Here is a 15961-nt window from a genome sequence, read left to right as displayed (position 1 = left end):
AATTGGCAAGTCTTTGGTGACCTACCAAATCTCCTCAAACTCCTAACCAAGTGCAGTGCAACTCCGATTATCCGAAATGGTCGGGACCGGGCTAATTTCAGATGAACCTTTTTTTTCGGAGAACGGCCCAGTAGCAACAGCAAATCACTTGAAACAGTGTTTATGCCACAACAAACAAAAGGGAAGGCTTTTTAATCATTAAAATGTTTTAATTCTCACCTTAAAAAAATTGCTGGCCACCGCCGATCACCAACACCTCCCCACCAAGGCCCTATTCGTGCTGGGATCCCGAGGTTCCCGCTCCTGCCTGGGAGCTTGAGGTCCGCTGCTGCCGCCGGGAGCCCGAGGTCCAAAAATATTTTGGATAATTGAGGATTTCAGACAATCTGATTTTGGATAATCAGAGTTGTACTGTGTAGCCTTCTTCACGATTGCAGCAATATGATGGCCCCTTTCAAAGCTGTTGTCACACAGGAACTTGAATTTATTTCCCCTCTCCTCTGCTGACCCCTTGATGAGAACTGGTTTGTGTTCTCTTGATTTCTCCCTCCTGAATTCCTTAGTTTTGCTGACGTTGAGCGCAAGGTTGTTGTCGTGACACCACTCAACGAGCTGATCCATCTCCCTCCTGTACGCTTCCTCGTAGCCGTCTTTGATTCTGCCGACAACAGTTGTGTCATCGGCAAACTTGTAGTTGGCATTTGAATTGTGCCTGGCCACATAGTCATGGGTGTAGAGAGGGTAGAGCAGTGGGCTCAGTATGTATCCTTGAGGTGCACATGTGTTGATTGTCAGTGAGGAAGAGACTTTGTTACCGATCAGCACTGGCTGTGGTCTTCTGATGAGGAAGTCAAGGATCCAGTTGCAAAGGGAGGTGCAGAGGCTCAGGTTTTGAAGCTTGGTGAGCAGTACTGAGGGGATGATGGTGTTGAAGACTGAGCTGTAATAGGTGAAAAGCAGCCTGATGTGCTGTTGTCGGGTGATCTGTTTATCTTGGATGTATTTAATGAGGCAGTTCCTATTGCTCAATACCACAAATTCACTACTCTCTGAGAAAAGCATTCCTCCTCCTCCTCCTCTCTGCCTTGAGAAGAAATGATTCCATTTGCCATGAGAAGAGGAGCAATGGGTGGGGATCGAAGAGCATGGAACAGGTAGTCATGAAAGGGCTTTGATTGTAACATGAAAGGGGAAGGTCGAACGGTGGAGTCTTGGGGCTGGTAGAGGTGGAGAAGGGTGATCCACTAAATGCGGAGGCTGGTACAGGAGACCAAGGGTTCTTCCTTCCTGCATTAGGGAAGGAGTGAGAGCAGAGAAGCAGGTCAGAGAAGTGATGCCGCCAATGGCTCTTCCCAGTATGACATGAAGAAGCCATGGTTCAATAGAACACTACAGCACAAAATCAGGCCATTCGGCCCATCTAGTTTCTACTGAAATATTAGTCCCATCCATCGGCACCTGGACCACATCCCTCCATAAACCCTCCCATCCACGCACCAGTCCAAACTGTTCTTTAGCATCAAGATTGAGCCCACACTCACTTCTGCTGGCAACGGGTCCCACACTCTGTGTGGAGAAATTCCTCTAAACATCTTATCTTTCCCCTTTAACCCATGTCCTCACCCCCACCTCAGTGGAAAAAGCCTGCTTGAATTTACTCTGTCTATACCCCTCATAATTTGAAGTACCTCAATCAAATTTCCCCTCATTCTCTGACGCTACAGGGATTAAAATCCGAAGCTGTTTCACCTTTTCCTGTAACTTAGTTCTTCCGGTCCCGGCAACATTCTTGTAAATCCTTTCTATACTCTTTCAATCATGTGTCTATCCACCCTTCCATTTCTCACACCCATAGCCCTTTATTTTCCTTGTATTCATGTGCGTATATTAGAATCTTTTAAATTTCCCTATTGCACCAGCCTCCACCACTGTCCCCAACTGTGTATTCCAGGCGCCCACCACTTTCTGTTAATGATATTGTACCACTTCTTGTTCCAGCACCAGGCAGTTTGTGTAGACCATACCAGAAAGAGAAGAACTCTTGGAGCTCCCTTGCTGAATGAGATTTTCTTAGTGGCTGCATTCATTTTGTTGGTAACAGGCCACATCGGCCCATGAGTACCTGTCGCCCGATTAACCCCCTCTGCACACTTCAAACAGTGGGAGGAAATCAGAGCGCCGGGGAAAACCCACGCAGGCATGGGGAGAACGTGCAAACTCCTTACAGACAGAGTGGGATTCGAACCCCAGTCTGGTCCCAATCTCTGGCTCTGTAAAGGTGTTGCGCAAGCCGCTACGCCAACCGGACCACTCTGTTCCTAATACCAAAATTTTGTTTGTTCCCAGTTGGATTTTTAGCAACAATTGGGTGTTTTACATTTACATCTGTAAGTTAAAATTGTGAGCTCAAGCCAAACTCCAGTCTCCAGTACTTAACCTTGCCTGGCAGCTGAGAGAGTGTGTCACCCTCTAAGGAGCATGCTTGCAGCGAAGGCATTACACAGAGTTCTTGTCTGCTCTTTCTCTTAATAGTGGAGGCTCTCTGTTGAAGAGGATCCAGACTTCCTCCTGTTGCACAGGCTAATGTTAATTCCTTAAACATAATTAAGACTGTCTGACCATTGTAGTATAGCTGGAGGGAACTTGGCTGCTACTTTTTCTATGTTCTGACAGTGAGTAAACTTCCGAATTGCCAAGGGTTATGAAAGCTTTGACTTTTGAAATGGCAGGAGATGGTCTTCACAGCAGCGGCATTGGTAGCTTTTAACAGGCAGTAACAGGCCCTCCGTCCCACGAGGCCGTGCTGCCCAACTACACACTGTTGGCCTACAATCCCTGTGCGTTTTGAAGGATGGGAGGAAACCAGAGCTCCCGTAGGAAACCCATGCAGACATGGAGAGAACGTACAAATTCCTTCCAGACAGCGCTGGTTTTGAGCCCTGCTTGCTGGCCCTGTGACAGCATTGTGTTAACCCCTACTCTAACTGCGCTGCCCTTTTCTTCTGAGGGAGATGCAGATGCCCTGTTTAGAGTGCACGAGACATGGCTGCCTATAAGTCCAAAATGAAGAGTTCAGTTTATTTATTTATATAGCACATTTAAAACAATTCATGTTGACCAAAGTGCTGTACGGATCAAAAAGACACCACAACTAGGCAACTATATACAGTACGGAATAAAATGAATACGAGAGGTTAGAACACAAGGTGTAACAATCAGGTGCATGAGTAGGACAATACACGCTAGTGAATAAAAGTACACCTTCAATAAAAAGGGTTGTTGGAAGGGTCCAATCTGATAGATGGAGGAATGTTGTTCCACATTTTGGGGACTGTAATAGCGATGGCACGATCTCCTCTGAGCTCACAATTTGATTACGAACCAGCCAAGTTAGCTGACCTGAGGGGTCTTGAAATGGAATAAGGAGTTAGGAGATCCATGATATTAGAGGGGGCTAGCCCATTAAGGGCTTTATAGACAAACAGAAGAACCTTAAAATCAATTCTGAGCCATACTGACAGCCAGTGGAGGGTGGCCAGAATAGGGATGATGTGGTCCCTCTTCTTGGAATCTGTCAGGACCCTTGCTGCAGTATTCTCAACCAGTTGCAGACAGGATAATGAAGACTGACTAATCCCAGTATAGAGAGAGTTAGAATAGCCTAAACGGGAGACTAAAAGGGCAGGATAACTTTCTCAAGATCTTTAAATGAAAGGAATAATTTGATTTTAGCAAAGCTGGAGAAAGCTAGCTTTTACAACTGCATTAACTTACTTGACAAACTTGAAGGTGGAATCAAATATTACACTAAGGGATTTAACACAGAGTTTACTGAGGGTGGATCAGTTACCAAGATTATTGGAGATAAATTTAGGTAGAATTAGGGGGACCAAATAGGATAACCTCAAATTTACCCTCGTTCAGCTGTAAGACCTTTTGAGCCATCCAACACTTCATGTCCTCTAGACAGTTAGTGAGTATGTATCTGCATGTCTTGTAACAATAAAGGCTGAGTTTGCTTTCTGTTGAGCAGAGGGGGCACAGAAAAGACCTTTTGCAGGTAAACAAAATGGAGTTTCATGGATTAGCTAAGTAGTAGGAATGTTTTCCCCAGAGCAGAGGGATAGAAAACTAGAGGGCATGGGTTTAGTGTAAAGGGCAAGAGGTTTGGAGAACATAGAAAATTATAGCATAGTACAGGCCCTTTAGCCCACGATGTTTTTGCTGACTGATATAAACCAACTCCACAACAGTCTAATCAGAGAGCCCTGATGGCACAGGGATTACTTAAGGTGGTATGTTAGTGGAAAGAACAAGGTTCCAACCCTTCCCTAACCCACAGCCCTCCATTTTCAAAGCCATATGAAATAACTTAGATAAGATCGTCTGAGGAAGGATCTTTTCATCCAGAGGGTGGTAGAATTATGGAGGGAACTGCTTGAGGAGGTCATGGAGACGGGACTCTCACTACATTTAAGAAATATCTAGACAAGCACTGGAATCGCCAGGGCATGGAAGGCTGCGAACCAGGTGTCGGTGAACAGGATTAGTACAGGTGGAGACTTGATCATGATAGTGGGCTAATGTGCTGCCCCATTCAGGAGTTTTGTTCTCCCCCCCACCCCCCACCATGCACTGTGTGGCTTCAGTTGACACAGTAGAGTTGGGATGCTTTGTTGAAGATTTTATGGCATTGTGAGGGCTAACTACAGGAAAGATATCAATAAGATTATGAGTGCAGAGAAGATATGCAAGTAAGTTGCTCGGTCTTGAGGAACTGAGTTACGGGGAAAGGTGAAACAGGTTAGGACTTTATTCCCTGGAGTGCCGTAGAATGAGGGGAGATCTGATGGAGGTGAGTATAGATAGAGTAAATTCAAGTAGGCTTTTTCCACTGCGGTTGAGTGAGGCAAGAACTCGAGGATATTGATAATGGGAGAAGAGTTGAAGGGGAACAGTAGGAGTAGCTTCACTTTGAGGGGGTGGTGAGAGTGAGGAACAAACTGCCAGTAGAAGTGATGAATGTGCGCTCATTCTTTTCCAAGATAAGATTGGGGGGGGGGTCCGGTGGGCGTAACGGTTAGCACAATGCTGTTACAGCCCCAGCGATTGGGACCGGGGTTCGAATTCTGTGCTGTCTGCAAGGAGTTTGTTCATTCCCTCCATGTCTGCATTGGTTTTCCTCAGGTGCTCCAGTTTCCTCTCACCGTTCAAAAAAAAATGTGCCAAGGATCGTAGGTCAATTGGGTAGCACGGGCTCTTGGGCCAAAAGGGCCTGTTACTGCACTGTAAAGCAAAATTTGAATTTAAAATTTCCATGGGTACATGGATAGGGGGAGTGTGGGGAATATAATCCAGGTGCAGGTCACTGGGTCTTGGCAGAATAATAGTTTGGCACAGCCAATCAACTTCCTCACTTCCCAAGCTGTCTGTCATCCTTCACCCCTCATTGGTCTATGAATCGCTACAGGCCCCTGTCCAACCATTTGTCCCCTTGGTACCTCCCTCTGTGACCATCAGAAATGCTACACTTGTGCCCTCACCTCCTCCCTCAAAACCGTTCAGGGCCCCAAACACTTCACTTGTATATCTGAAGGCGCCACTCCTCTGCATTGGAGAGATTGGGCGCAGACAGGGAGATCGTTACATTGAGCACCTCGGTTCTGTCCACCACAATAGCGGGCATCTCCCTGTGGCAACCGTTTCAAGTCCCCACTCCATTTCCATGCTGACATATCTGTCCATAATCCAATGCTCTGCCAGACTGAGACCGTCCACAAATTAAAGGAACAACACTTCCCCTTCCATCTTGGCACTTTCCAACTAGATGCATTAACATTGACTTCTCTGGTTTCCATTAGCACACCCCCCCCCCCCCCATGTCTCCCCTTCTCCTATCCCTATGTCTCTCTCTCTCTCTCACTCTCTTTCCCCCTTTCCTTCTGTCTCCTTTCTTCCAACTCTGCATTCACAGATCTTCCCCTCCCCCATCAATTCTCACCTTTCCTCTCCACGTCCAATTAGCCCGTTGGCCTGTGCTCCTCTCCCTGCCCTTTCTTCCCTCCTCCCCCAACCTTTTGGTTCAAGCACCTGCCTGCTTTTTACTCATACCTTGAAGGGGTCAGGCCTGAAATGTTGGTTATCTACCTTTCCCTCCAATGGACGCTGCAAGACCTGCCTAGTTCCTCCAGCATTTACTCCCTCCCATCCTCTCCTCTCTATGCTGGCCATCTCCCCTCTGCACTCTAGCTCTTGGCAATGGGTTCTGATCCAAGACATTGACCGTTCCTTTTCTCTCACTAATGTAGCTCGGCCTGCTGAGTTCCTCCAGCAGACTTTCTGGTTGCTTTAGACTGGAAAAGTTGTTCTTTATGGAGCAAAAGAGATTTTAAAAAGGAGCACGAGTTAGTGACGGTTTAAATGGGCAAAAGAGTCTAGCGACGGCATTCCCATGATTGCCCCTGATTACTCCAGGATCAGGGGACATGTTTGTAAATTCATGAGCAAACAGTATGAGGATTTGGGCAGCATGGACTAGATGGGCTGAAAGGTCTGGTTTTGGAGGGAAAAGCATGGAAAATAAAACAATAGCGCATAGGAACATTGCCTTTCGCTCCAGTATCTGTGCTGAACATAATAACCAAATGAAGCTAAAATTGCTGCTTTCACTTAATCCATATCCCTCTATGGCCTTCATACTCGATGTCTAAAAGCCTCTTAACCACTATCTTATCTGCTTCCACCACTACTCCTGGCAGCCTGTTCCACACTGTAAAAGAAAAACTTGCCTCGCACATCTTCTTTAAATTCCCTCTCCTTCCCGGCCCCCACTGCCTTACTTAAATGCCCGTCCTCCAATATTTGACATTTTTACCCCGGGAAACCAATTCTGACTGTTTACCCTCTTGTCGTCAGAATCTTTTTTCCCAGGGTAAAACGTGAACGTAAATTATTTGCAGGGCTCGGGAAAAGAAAATTAACTGTGGGATTGAATTCAAGAGCCGTGAGGTAATGTTGCAGCGATATAAGACCTTGGTTAGGACCCCCCCCCACTTGGAATATTGTGTTCAGTTCTGGTCACCTCATTACAGGAAGGATGTGAATGCTGTAGAGAGAGTGCAGAGGATATTTACAAGGTCGCTGCCTGGATTGGAGAACATGCCTTGTAAGAATAGGTTGAGTGAAATTGGTCTTTTCTCCTTGGAGTGACAGATGGTGAGAGGTGTACATGATGATGAGAGGTATTGATCGTGTGGATGGTCAGAGGCTCTTTCCCAGGGCTGAAATGGCTAACACCAGGGAGCTTAGTTTTATGGTGCTTGGTTGTTAGTACAGGGGTGGAGGGGGCAGGGGAATGTAAGTGGAAGGTTCTATATGGAATGCATTGCTGGCAACAATGGTGGAGGCAGGTAAACAGGATACTTTAAGATACTATTAGATAGGTATGTGAAGCTAAGGAAAATGGAGGGTTTTGCAGCAGGGAAATTCTAGGCAGCTGTTAGAGTAGGTTAAAATAAATTCACAAAAGTGGTGGAGAAACTCAGCTAGTTCCACCGCATCCACAGGAGGCAAAGATATGCAACCAAAATTTCAGGCCTAAGCAAAAAGCAGGCAGGAGGGAAGGGGCAGAGGAGGAGCACAGGCCTACAGCCAAGAAGCCATTGGTCCACATGAATGGGAGGATAGGCGAGTGTGTTACTAGGTTGGCACGATACTGGGGGCTGAAGGGTCTGTACTGTGCTGTAGATTTCTGTTCTAAAACTGACCAGATTGTGCTTCGAGGAGCCAGCATTGAATCATTTAACTGAATGGCCTCTCTCATTGTGAAGATTTTGTCAGAAAAGAAGCATTGGATTAAATGCCTTGATGAAATAGTCAGGGTAGAGTTCAGACACCTCCTCTTGCTTGTCCCTTCAACAGGGCACCACCACCAAAACTCATCAAACCACCACTTCACACACTCTCTCTGAACTCAGCACTTCCACTATTTCTGTCCTCCTATCTATGTCCAGTTATCACCCCTTGCCTTTCGCCCTGCTCTTTCTTTCCTTCTCCCCAGCCTTTTCATTCAGGCGCCTGCCTGCTGAGGATGGGCTCAGGCCCGAAAGGCCAGTTATAGATCTTTTACCTCCTGCTGAGTCCCTCCATTGTTTCTGTGTTTTTACTTAGAAGATAAATCATTTGCTCATCTTCCACAGGGGTCCCCAGCGAAGGAGAAAAGATGAAGAAGGAAGCCAGCAAAGTTCAGGTGGATGAGGTGGTGCCGGTCTACAGACGCGACTGCCATGAGGAGGTCTACGCTGGATCCCATCAGTACCCAGGCCGAGGGGTCTACCTTCTGAAATTTGACAACTCCTACTCACTGTGGAGGTCAAAAACGGTTTACTACAGAGTATATTATACCAGATAAAACCAAGCTCACTGTGCTTGCCATCTGCTTTTGTTCTTGCTTTCTTTTGTAAACTTTAATTTGCACACTGTGCATTGAAATAATTATCTAAATCATTCTATATAATAATAAATTGGGTGAAGGAGCAGTGACTGAAGTAACAAGAATCACTGCCAGGAATTGGTTTCGTTAGATGTATGTGGCGTCACTACACTCTGTCCATGCTTTTTTTGGTCTTTTGCTGATGAAGGCCTGTGTTCTGTTACGAGAACTGTTTAACAGTCATTCTCAACCCCCCCCCCCCCCACCCCCCTCACCTCCCCAGGACTCTGCTCAAAGTTCATGGGCCCCGTTCCCAGTGAAGCAGTCAAGTTTGTTTTCTTCCATACTTCTACTGACTATATTTTAAAAAAATTTTTTTTTTTAGTTGTTGTGTTATGCGACATGAAAAGGAGGCTTCTTCTGAAATGGGCTGGGTGCCCAGGGGTGGCCGTAGCCATTGAGAATGGCTGATTTAATGCACCTGTGGGCAGCGGAGCCTGGGGATGTTCTATTAAATGTTAGATGTTGGATGTAGGTTGGGGAAGGGAGGAGCTTAAGGAAGAAATGCTTGGGGATCTAAACCTTGTCACAATGAGCATTGCACAGTCTGGGCTGCTTGCCAGCTCTTCTAGCCTCCCTTCGAATTTTATTGCCAAATTCTTTGGTATTCAAGAACTGGTTTTGCCTCTTGATTGGAGGGATGATTCCCCTGGTGGTCTTTAAACCGACTGCCATCTCGGATCCAGGCTGCATAGAGAAAGCCCCTGGAGGGGGTGAAGGAGAGTGAGTGGTTTGCTCTTTACAGGCATTCTGCTGCCGTTTTGTGGCTTGAATGCCTTTTGGGAGTGGATTGGTTGGGGGGTGGGATCGGGTCCATATTTCTTGTTTAACTCCGCAGACAGATCCAGCCATTCAATCCGCTCCGAGCCTCTCCTCCTATAAAGCGAGCTAATTTCCTCTTGGGTAGTCGGGAACCCCTGCTGCCTTTTCCCTTCCATCTGTTCGCCTGTTTTGGCTCATGCGGCTGTGCCTGGCACCCACATAGCCCAGCAACAAGCATGTCATTTCCTTCCTTCAGGAAGGAAATGTCCCCCAAACAAGCCTTCAAACTACCATCTTGTTCCAGATATCACTGGAAGCAGAGACTGCTGGGATACTCTTGTAGTCTGTCACCTGACTTTGGGTTCATTACAAATAGATCCTCCAAACATGTACGGTGTTGGTTAATTGAGTGTAGTTAACAGCACGGGTATTATAGTGTGTGTAAATAAAATTATTAAAAACAATTAAATTATAGAACATTACAGCACAGTACAGGCCCTTCAGCCCACAATATTGTGCCGATCTATATATACCTACCAAAAAGAACCTAAACCCTTTCTACCTCATAACCCTCTATTGTTCTTTCACCCATGTGCCTGTCTAAGCATCTTGTAAATGGCCGCCCCCCCCACCACCACCTTCGTACCTTGATGAAGGGCTCAAGCCTGAAATGTTGGTTTTGTATCTTGTAATATAAAGTACACTGTTTGACCTGCTGAGTTTCTCCAGCCTTGTGTTTTTACTTTGCAAATGTCCCTATTGTACCACCCTCTACCACCACCCTTGCCAAGACATTCTAGGCACTCACAACTCTCTTGTGTATTTTTTTAAAGATCTCAATCCTGATGTCTCCCCTAAACTTTCCAAATTATTCCCAGGTAAACGTGCAGGTGTACAAGTCAAAATGACCCTGGGTCAAACCAGCTCAGAGTCACTTCCATCTCTCTGAGTGTGTCCCAAGTGCCTGCCTTTGGCTCGTATCCCTATAAACCTGCCCAAGTGGCTTTTAAATGTTATAGTTGTACCTGCCTCTACCACTTCCTCTCACAGCTGGCCCCACTTGGAATATTGGGTTTTCTCCTTGGAGTGACGGAGGGTGAGGGGTGACCTGATGTAGGTTTGCAAGATGGTGAGCGGCATTGATCGTGTGGATGGCCAGAGGCTTTTCCCCCAGGGCTGAAATGTGGAACACCAGGGGGCATGGTTTTAAGGTGCTTGGGAGTAAGGACAGGGTGGATGGAAGAGGTAGGTTTTTCCACACAGAGTGGTGGGGGCATGGAATATCCAGCAATAGTGGTGGAGGCAGGGACAATAGGGTCTTTTAAACACTATTAGATAGGTATATGGAGCTGAGAACAATGGAGGGTTGTGCAGTAGGGAAATTCTCCGCAGTTACTAGAATAAGTTACTAGGTTGTCACAACACTTTGGGGCAAAAGGCCTGTCCTGTGCTGTACATTTCTATGTTTTATCACTTCTCTGCCAGGATACGTACCCAGCGATTGAAAGGCTAACACTGATAGAGGCTGAGTTGGCCGTATTTGCATTCATGTTTGCTGTCCTGTGATCCCAGATATATAATAGACTAGGTTAGGGTACAGTTGGACTTTACCAAGATGACCCCCTCAATGTAGTACCTTCTGCCACATTTTATGGGGTGATTTCAAGGGGTGGTGCCACCTTAACCTGGTAGCCCAGTCCCAGTTGGGCAAATGGAGCTATTAGTGCGCAATGAATCCCACACACAAGTTTGCTTGCTTTTATAATCATTGTGGACAATAAAACAGTTCTCGAGCACAGGCAGCTTCTTAGCTGCTGTGGGAATACTCCTAGTTCATGCTCCTAATTGTCATCCAGAGCATAACCTCTGAATAAGATAGAGGGGATAGCAGGGATAGATAGGAAGAGATTGGATCTGCAATTTCCTCCAGTCACCTTGTGATAATCACAGAGATGAGGCGGCTGGATCGGTGTCCTCCCTGTATGGAGAAGGAAATGGTAGACCTGTTCAGTCAGGAGTCACAGCTTGCTTCATCTAAGATGTCTTTCAGGTTCACAGAACTCTTCAGCACAAAATCAAGCCTTTTGGCCCGTCTTGGCTGTGCCAAACTATTATTCTTCCTTGTCCCACTAACCTGCACCCTCCATACCCCTCCCATCCATTTTTGTGAAATCTTAAAATCCCCTCTTCTGCTGGCAGCTCTTTCCACACTCCCATCACTCTCTGTGTAAAGAAGTTCCTACTAATGAGCCCTTAAACATTTCCCCATCCACCTTTAACCCACGTCCTTGAGTTTTTCTCTCGGTGGAAAAGGCCTGCTTGCATTTACCCTAACCTATACCCCTCAGAATTCTGAATCAGGCAGAGTGGGAAGTCAAAGTCCATCCTTTCTGATCCCACCCTTGTCCCCAGCATGAGCCACACATGGATGATTCCCAACAAAGTCTTCCCTCCCCCACCCCCCCTCGCCCCCGTACAGTGGGCCAGCAGCTATTACCGTGGAGAGGCATGCTACAGTGTGAACACTGCACATTGTACAGTTGAGGGTCAAGTACATCAAGTTGCCACTGGTGCAAACTCTGTATCCATCTGTACTATTAGAGGCTATCCCCTGTACATTAGCAGTGAGTTAAATACCATAAGAATGGGAGGATTGAGCAGCCAGGTCCTCCTCTTTCCTTACTGTTGGGTAATAACTGAAGATGCAGCTCTATGGCCTTCACAGGGAAACTTCAAAGGTGGATACTCAAAACCTTTCTCCTCCCCTTTTTATGTTCAACAAAGCAATATATTTTTGTGATTGTACAGGTTGAATGGCGATTTCATATATTTAAAGTATATGCTTGTAAAATTGACAGATCTCCCATAGTATTGTCAATTCTAGAGTCATGACATTCAGCTGCTAGCCTGGCCTGTCCCTTTCAAAGTTAGTGTTGGCTTCTCCCTGTGAGAACCCAGTGGAGAATAAATTTGTAATGTTGGTGAATTGCTCTGGATTTCAGGTCAGGAGAACCCAACTTCATGCATTTAAACTATGTATTTTGCATCTCAAACATTAATTTATCAAGTTTTAATAAGAAAAATAAACTGCCATATATTAATCGTCCAGTAGTAAAATCAAAAATTTGGAAGTGACATCCCCCCCATTCCTAATAGTTTTCTGAAGATGGGCTTTACTTATATGTGGTTGTTTTCCCTCCCATATATGTGAAGAAATTAATTGAAAAAGGATTTAGGAATAAAAATTGGTAAGGCTTAAAAAAGGTTGAAAAGTTTAGGTAGAATGTTCATTTTAATCGATAGTGGTGACCATCCCGATAATAATATTTTAATCTGAGTAAGTAATACTACAAAATTTTCTTACGACTTTTTGTGATAATAATTCCCAAATACTGAAATGGGTCTTTCACTATTTTAAACAGAAATTTGGAATGCATAGAAAGAGATTCTTTTGAAGGTAAGTGTTCATTCTTGTGTAAGTTTATTTTATATCCCAAAAATTGTCCAAACTGAGTAAACATAGTTAGTATATTTGGTATAGAAACCTCCAGATTTGTAAGAAAAAAAAAACAACAATAAATCATCCACCTAGAGAGATACTTTATGTTCAATTCCATTTCTGATTAAACCTTTAAATTCTCTACATTGTTATAGGGCTACTGCTAATGGATCTACTATTATATCAAACAGTAAAGGACTTAATGGATATCCTTGTTATAGCCTAAACATTTTCAACTGTTGTAGATTAGAATGAATTGAAGCCATAGGATGATAATATCATATTTCAATCCAAATAATAAAATCTGGACCAAAATTAAATTTCTTTAAAGTAGCAAATAAATATTTCCATTCTACTCAGTCAAATGCTTTTTCATCATCTTGTGAAAGAACACCAAATAAGTCACCCTTCTTGGTTGGAAATGGAACTAAACTTTTTTAAGAAATCATCTATGTTGGCAATTTTAGTTCCGTTTTATCCTTTTCTCATTTTCTAAATTGACACATAATCCGATAATGAGAATTCGATTGAGAATATGGGCTCAATTTAGGGAATTTTTTTGGTTATAATAATTTTTTTCTGGTTAGTTCTATTGTAGATAACCACCTAGTCCCACCTTCAGTATTAGATGAAGGCTTTAAGGAATGTCACACATTTGGTCCTAAAAAATTTTAAGATTTATTTATTCAAAATAACTTTGCTTCTTTTGAGCAATTGTCAGTCAACACAGACATTTTTTTAGATATTTGCAAGTTAGGAATTTTGTTCAGTCTCAATTGAATGCTTTTCTTGAATTGCAGTCCTAAATATTCTCGGTATACTTTTTGATCTACAACTTGTTCACAGTGGACTGATATTGATTTGTTGGATTTAAGACTAGCCCCAATGGCTAAGATTAAAAATGACTGGGAGTATAATCTTAATATAACAATATGCTGGAGAAACTCAGCAGGTCACGCAGCATCCAAGGGAAGTAAAGGGTCACCAGCGTTTTGGGCCTGGTCCTTTCATAAGCAAAAACAGTCAGGTGCCTGAATAGAAAGTTGGGGAGGGGCAGAGAGAGAAGGATCAGGTATGGTGGATACAGGTGAGAGAGGGTAGCTCTTATCGGAGAGGGAAAGGATAGGGAGCTGGAGACAGGGAGGGAGGGATTCAGTTAATAAAAATTGGAAAAGTCAATGATGTCTGGCTGGAGGGTGCCCAGACAGATTGCAAGGCGTTCTTCCTCCAATTTGCAGGTGACCACGGTTTGGCAGTGCACGAGCTCACCTCCACCACCCCCCCCCCCCCCTTTTTATTCACATGCATGGTTTTGGGCCTGAAACATCGGTGGCCATTCGCTTCCTATGGGTGAGGGGTGACCTGGTGCGTTTCTCCAGCAAGTGTGTGCATTGCACTAGACGCCAGCATCTGCAGATTTTCTTGTTTAACTGGTAATAAATGTGTGCACTAATTGCAAATTAATTTCCCTCTTTTAACCCGATGTTTATTTCTTATACTAACATCCCTGGTTGTTTTTGCAGCCCACCATGTGTTGCGACCTGTTCTGGAGGTGTTTTTAGTCACCAAAGCACCTTTGTGTGACTCACATTAGAATCAACTTTAGATTTCCTTGCTAATTATGCTTGCATTCCTGGAGTGAGGTTCCTGGTGTGCCCACTCAACGCATCTCTGTGTACAGTGAATGGAGATGTTTCTACAGAGAGTTTTTCAGGTTTTTCTCTCTCTCATTCTCTTTTATAAATAATTTTCAACCCTGTTTTGTACATATGGCTTTTTCCTGTCTCCTTTTCTTTTTTGTGTATTTACAACTATTTTCCTAAATAGACACTCTAACTGTTTTGTATGGTTTACATTATTCCGATTTTCAGAGAAATGTAAAGGGGCTCCTACGTTGCAGTTCGTTGCTGGAAATGTGGCTTCTTTTTCTTCCCACCCCTCCCCTCCCCTCCCCCAAGATATTAAACGGGAAGATTTTATTGCCGTGAGTTTTTTTTTAATGACCAGTGGAATTTCAGAATCTATTTCTTTCAATAATATATTTAATCTCAATTAAAATGTGTTTTTTTTTCTGCAGTCTTTATTATTTCCCTCCTTTTAATCTTTGCACAAGAATTGCATTAGTTTAAGGTGTTGACATTATGATTAAATGGATATGTCAATAAGCCTGTCGTCTTTCTGTTGGAGTCGTTGAGTTTTACAGCACAGAACAGGCCCTTCGGCCCATCTTGTTCCCCCCCCCAACTAAGCTAGTCCCGCCTTTGGCCCAAATCTAGATCAGTGGTTTTCAAACCGTTTTTCTTCCACTCACATGCGACTTTAATAATCCCTCTGCCATCGATGCTCTGTGATGAGTAAGGGATTGTTTCAGCTGTTACGTGAGTGCGAAGGGAAGGTTGAGAATCACTGCTCCAGACCCAATTGTTACTGAAATATTTTGCTTGAGAAAAATTGTCATTGGCCCATTTCCTTTGCGAGCTCTAAAACCGTGCACATAACGAGTCAATGAGGTACGATTGAAACAGTGGTTTTCAAACTTTTTCTTTCCACCCACTTATCACCTTAAGCAATCCCTTACTCATCACAGAGCACCTATGGCATAGTGATTACTTAAAATGGGATGTGAGTGGAAAGAAAAAGGTTGAGAACCACTGCTCTAAAGCCTGCCGATCCATGTTCGGGGGTAACAGAATTAATATGGGATAGTTGTGTGAACTTGTAACAAACTGCCACTTGTTTCCCCCCCACCCCACCCTTCCCACTTGCAGCCTTTGGATTTCAGCAATAGCGAAAGTTGTTGGTCCATTTATTGTCCATTTCACCTAACTCCCCTGGGCGCTGGCACAAAGCCACTGTTTTCTTCGAAGGCTGCAGTCAGTGTGGTACGGGTGCTTCCACAGTGATGTGGCGATTCAGTATAACTAAGTTGAAGGCCAGGACTTTTTAGAAGCCACAAAAGGGTAGACAAAGTGGAGATGCATTTAATCAGGTAAGAAGGCAGGCTATCTTCACATTTCAAAGTTGTAGCAGACTTCAACAGAGATTTTATCTGAAGGCTGCACCTGGCATTTGGAGTCAGGTGACTCAGACAGTTGGATTTGAAAAGCTCACATCAGGCAATAGAGATCAAATGATCTTGTGCCACAGGGTGGTATTAATTCACCTCAGCTCACCAGAATAGAGATAGAGTTGGTACTATTGACTGGAGT

General features: G+C 44.4%; 1 protein-coding gene across 1 annotated transcript in view; it reads left to right on the top strand.

The window, feature by feature from the left end:
* The window catches only part of acbd3 (acyl-Coenzyme A binding domain containing 3), a 114935-nt gene extending 100204 nt beyond the window's left edge, over positions 1 to 14731 (top strand). Inside the window, exon 8 of the mRNA XM_069887825.1 lies at positions 8199 to 14731. Within this exon, the coding sequence (XP_069743926.1) occupies positions 8199 to 8410 (212 nt within the window). The 3' untranslated portion in view covers positions 8411 to 14731. The remainder of the gene's footprint in view (positions 1 to 8198) is intronic.
* The last annotated feature ends 1230 nt before the right edge of the window (positions 14732 to 15961 follow it).

Source organism: Narcine bancroftii, chromosome 6 (assembly GCF_036971445.1).
Source record: "Narcine bancroftii isolate sNarBan1 chromosome 6, sNarBan1.hap1, whole genome shotgun sequence".
Lineage (NCBI taxonomy): Eukaryota > Metazoa > Chordata > Chondrichthyes > Torpediniformes > Narcinidae > Narcine > Narcine bancroftii.
Note: the sequence above shows the minus strand (reverse complement) of the source record. Positions and strands in the feature narration are given on the sequence as shown.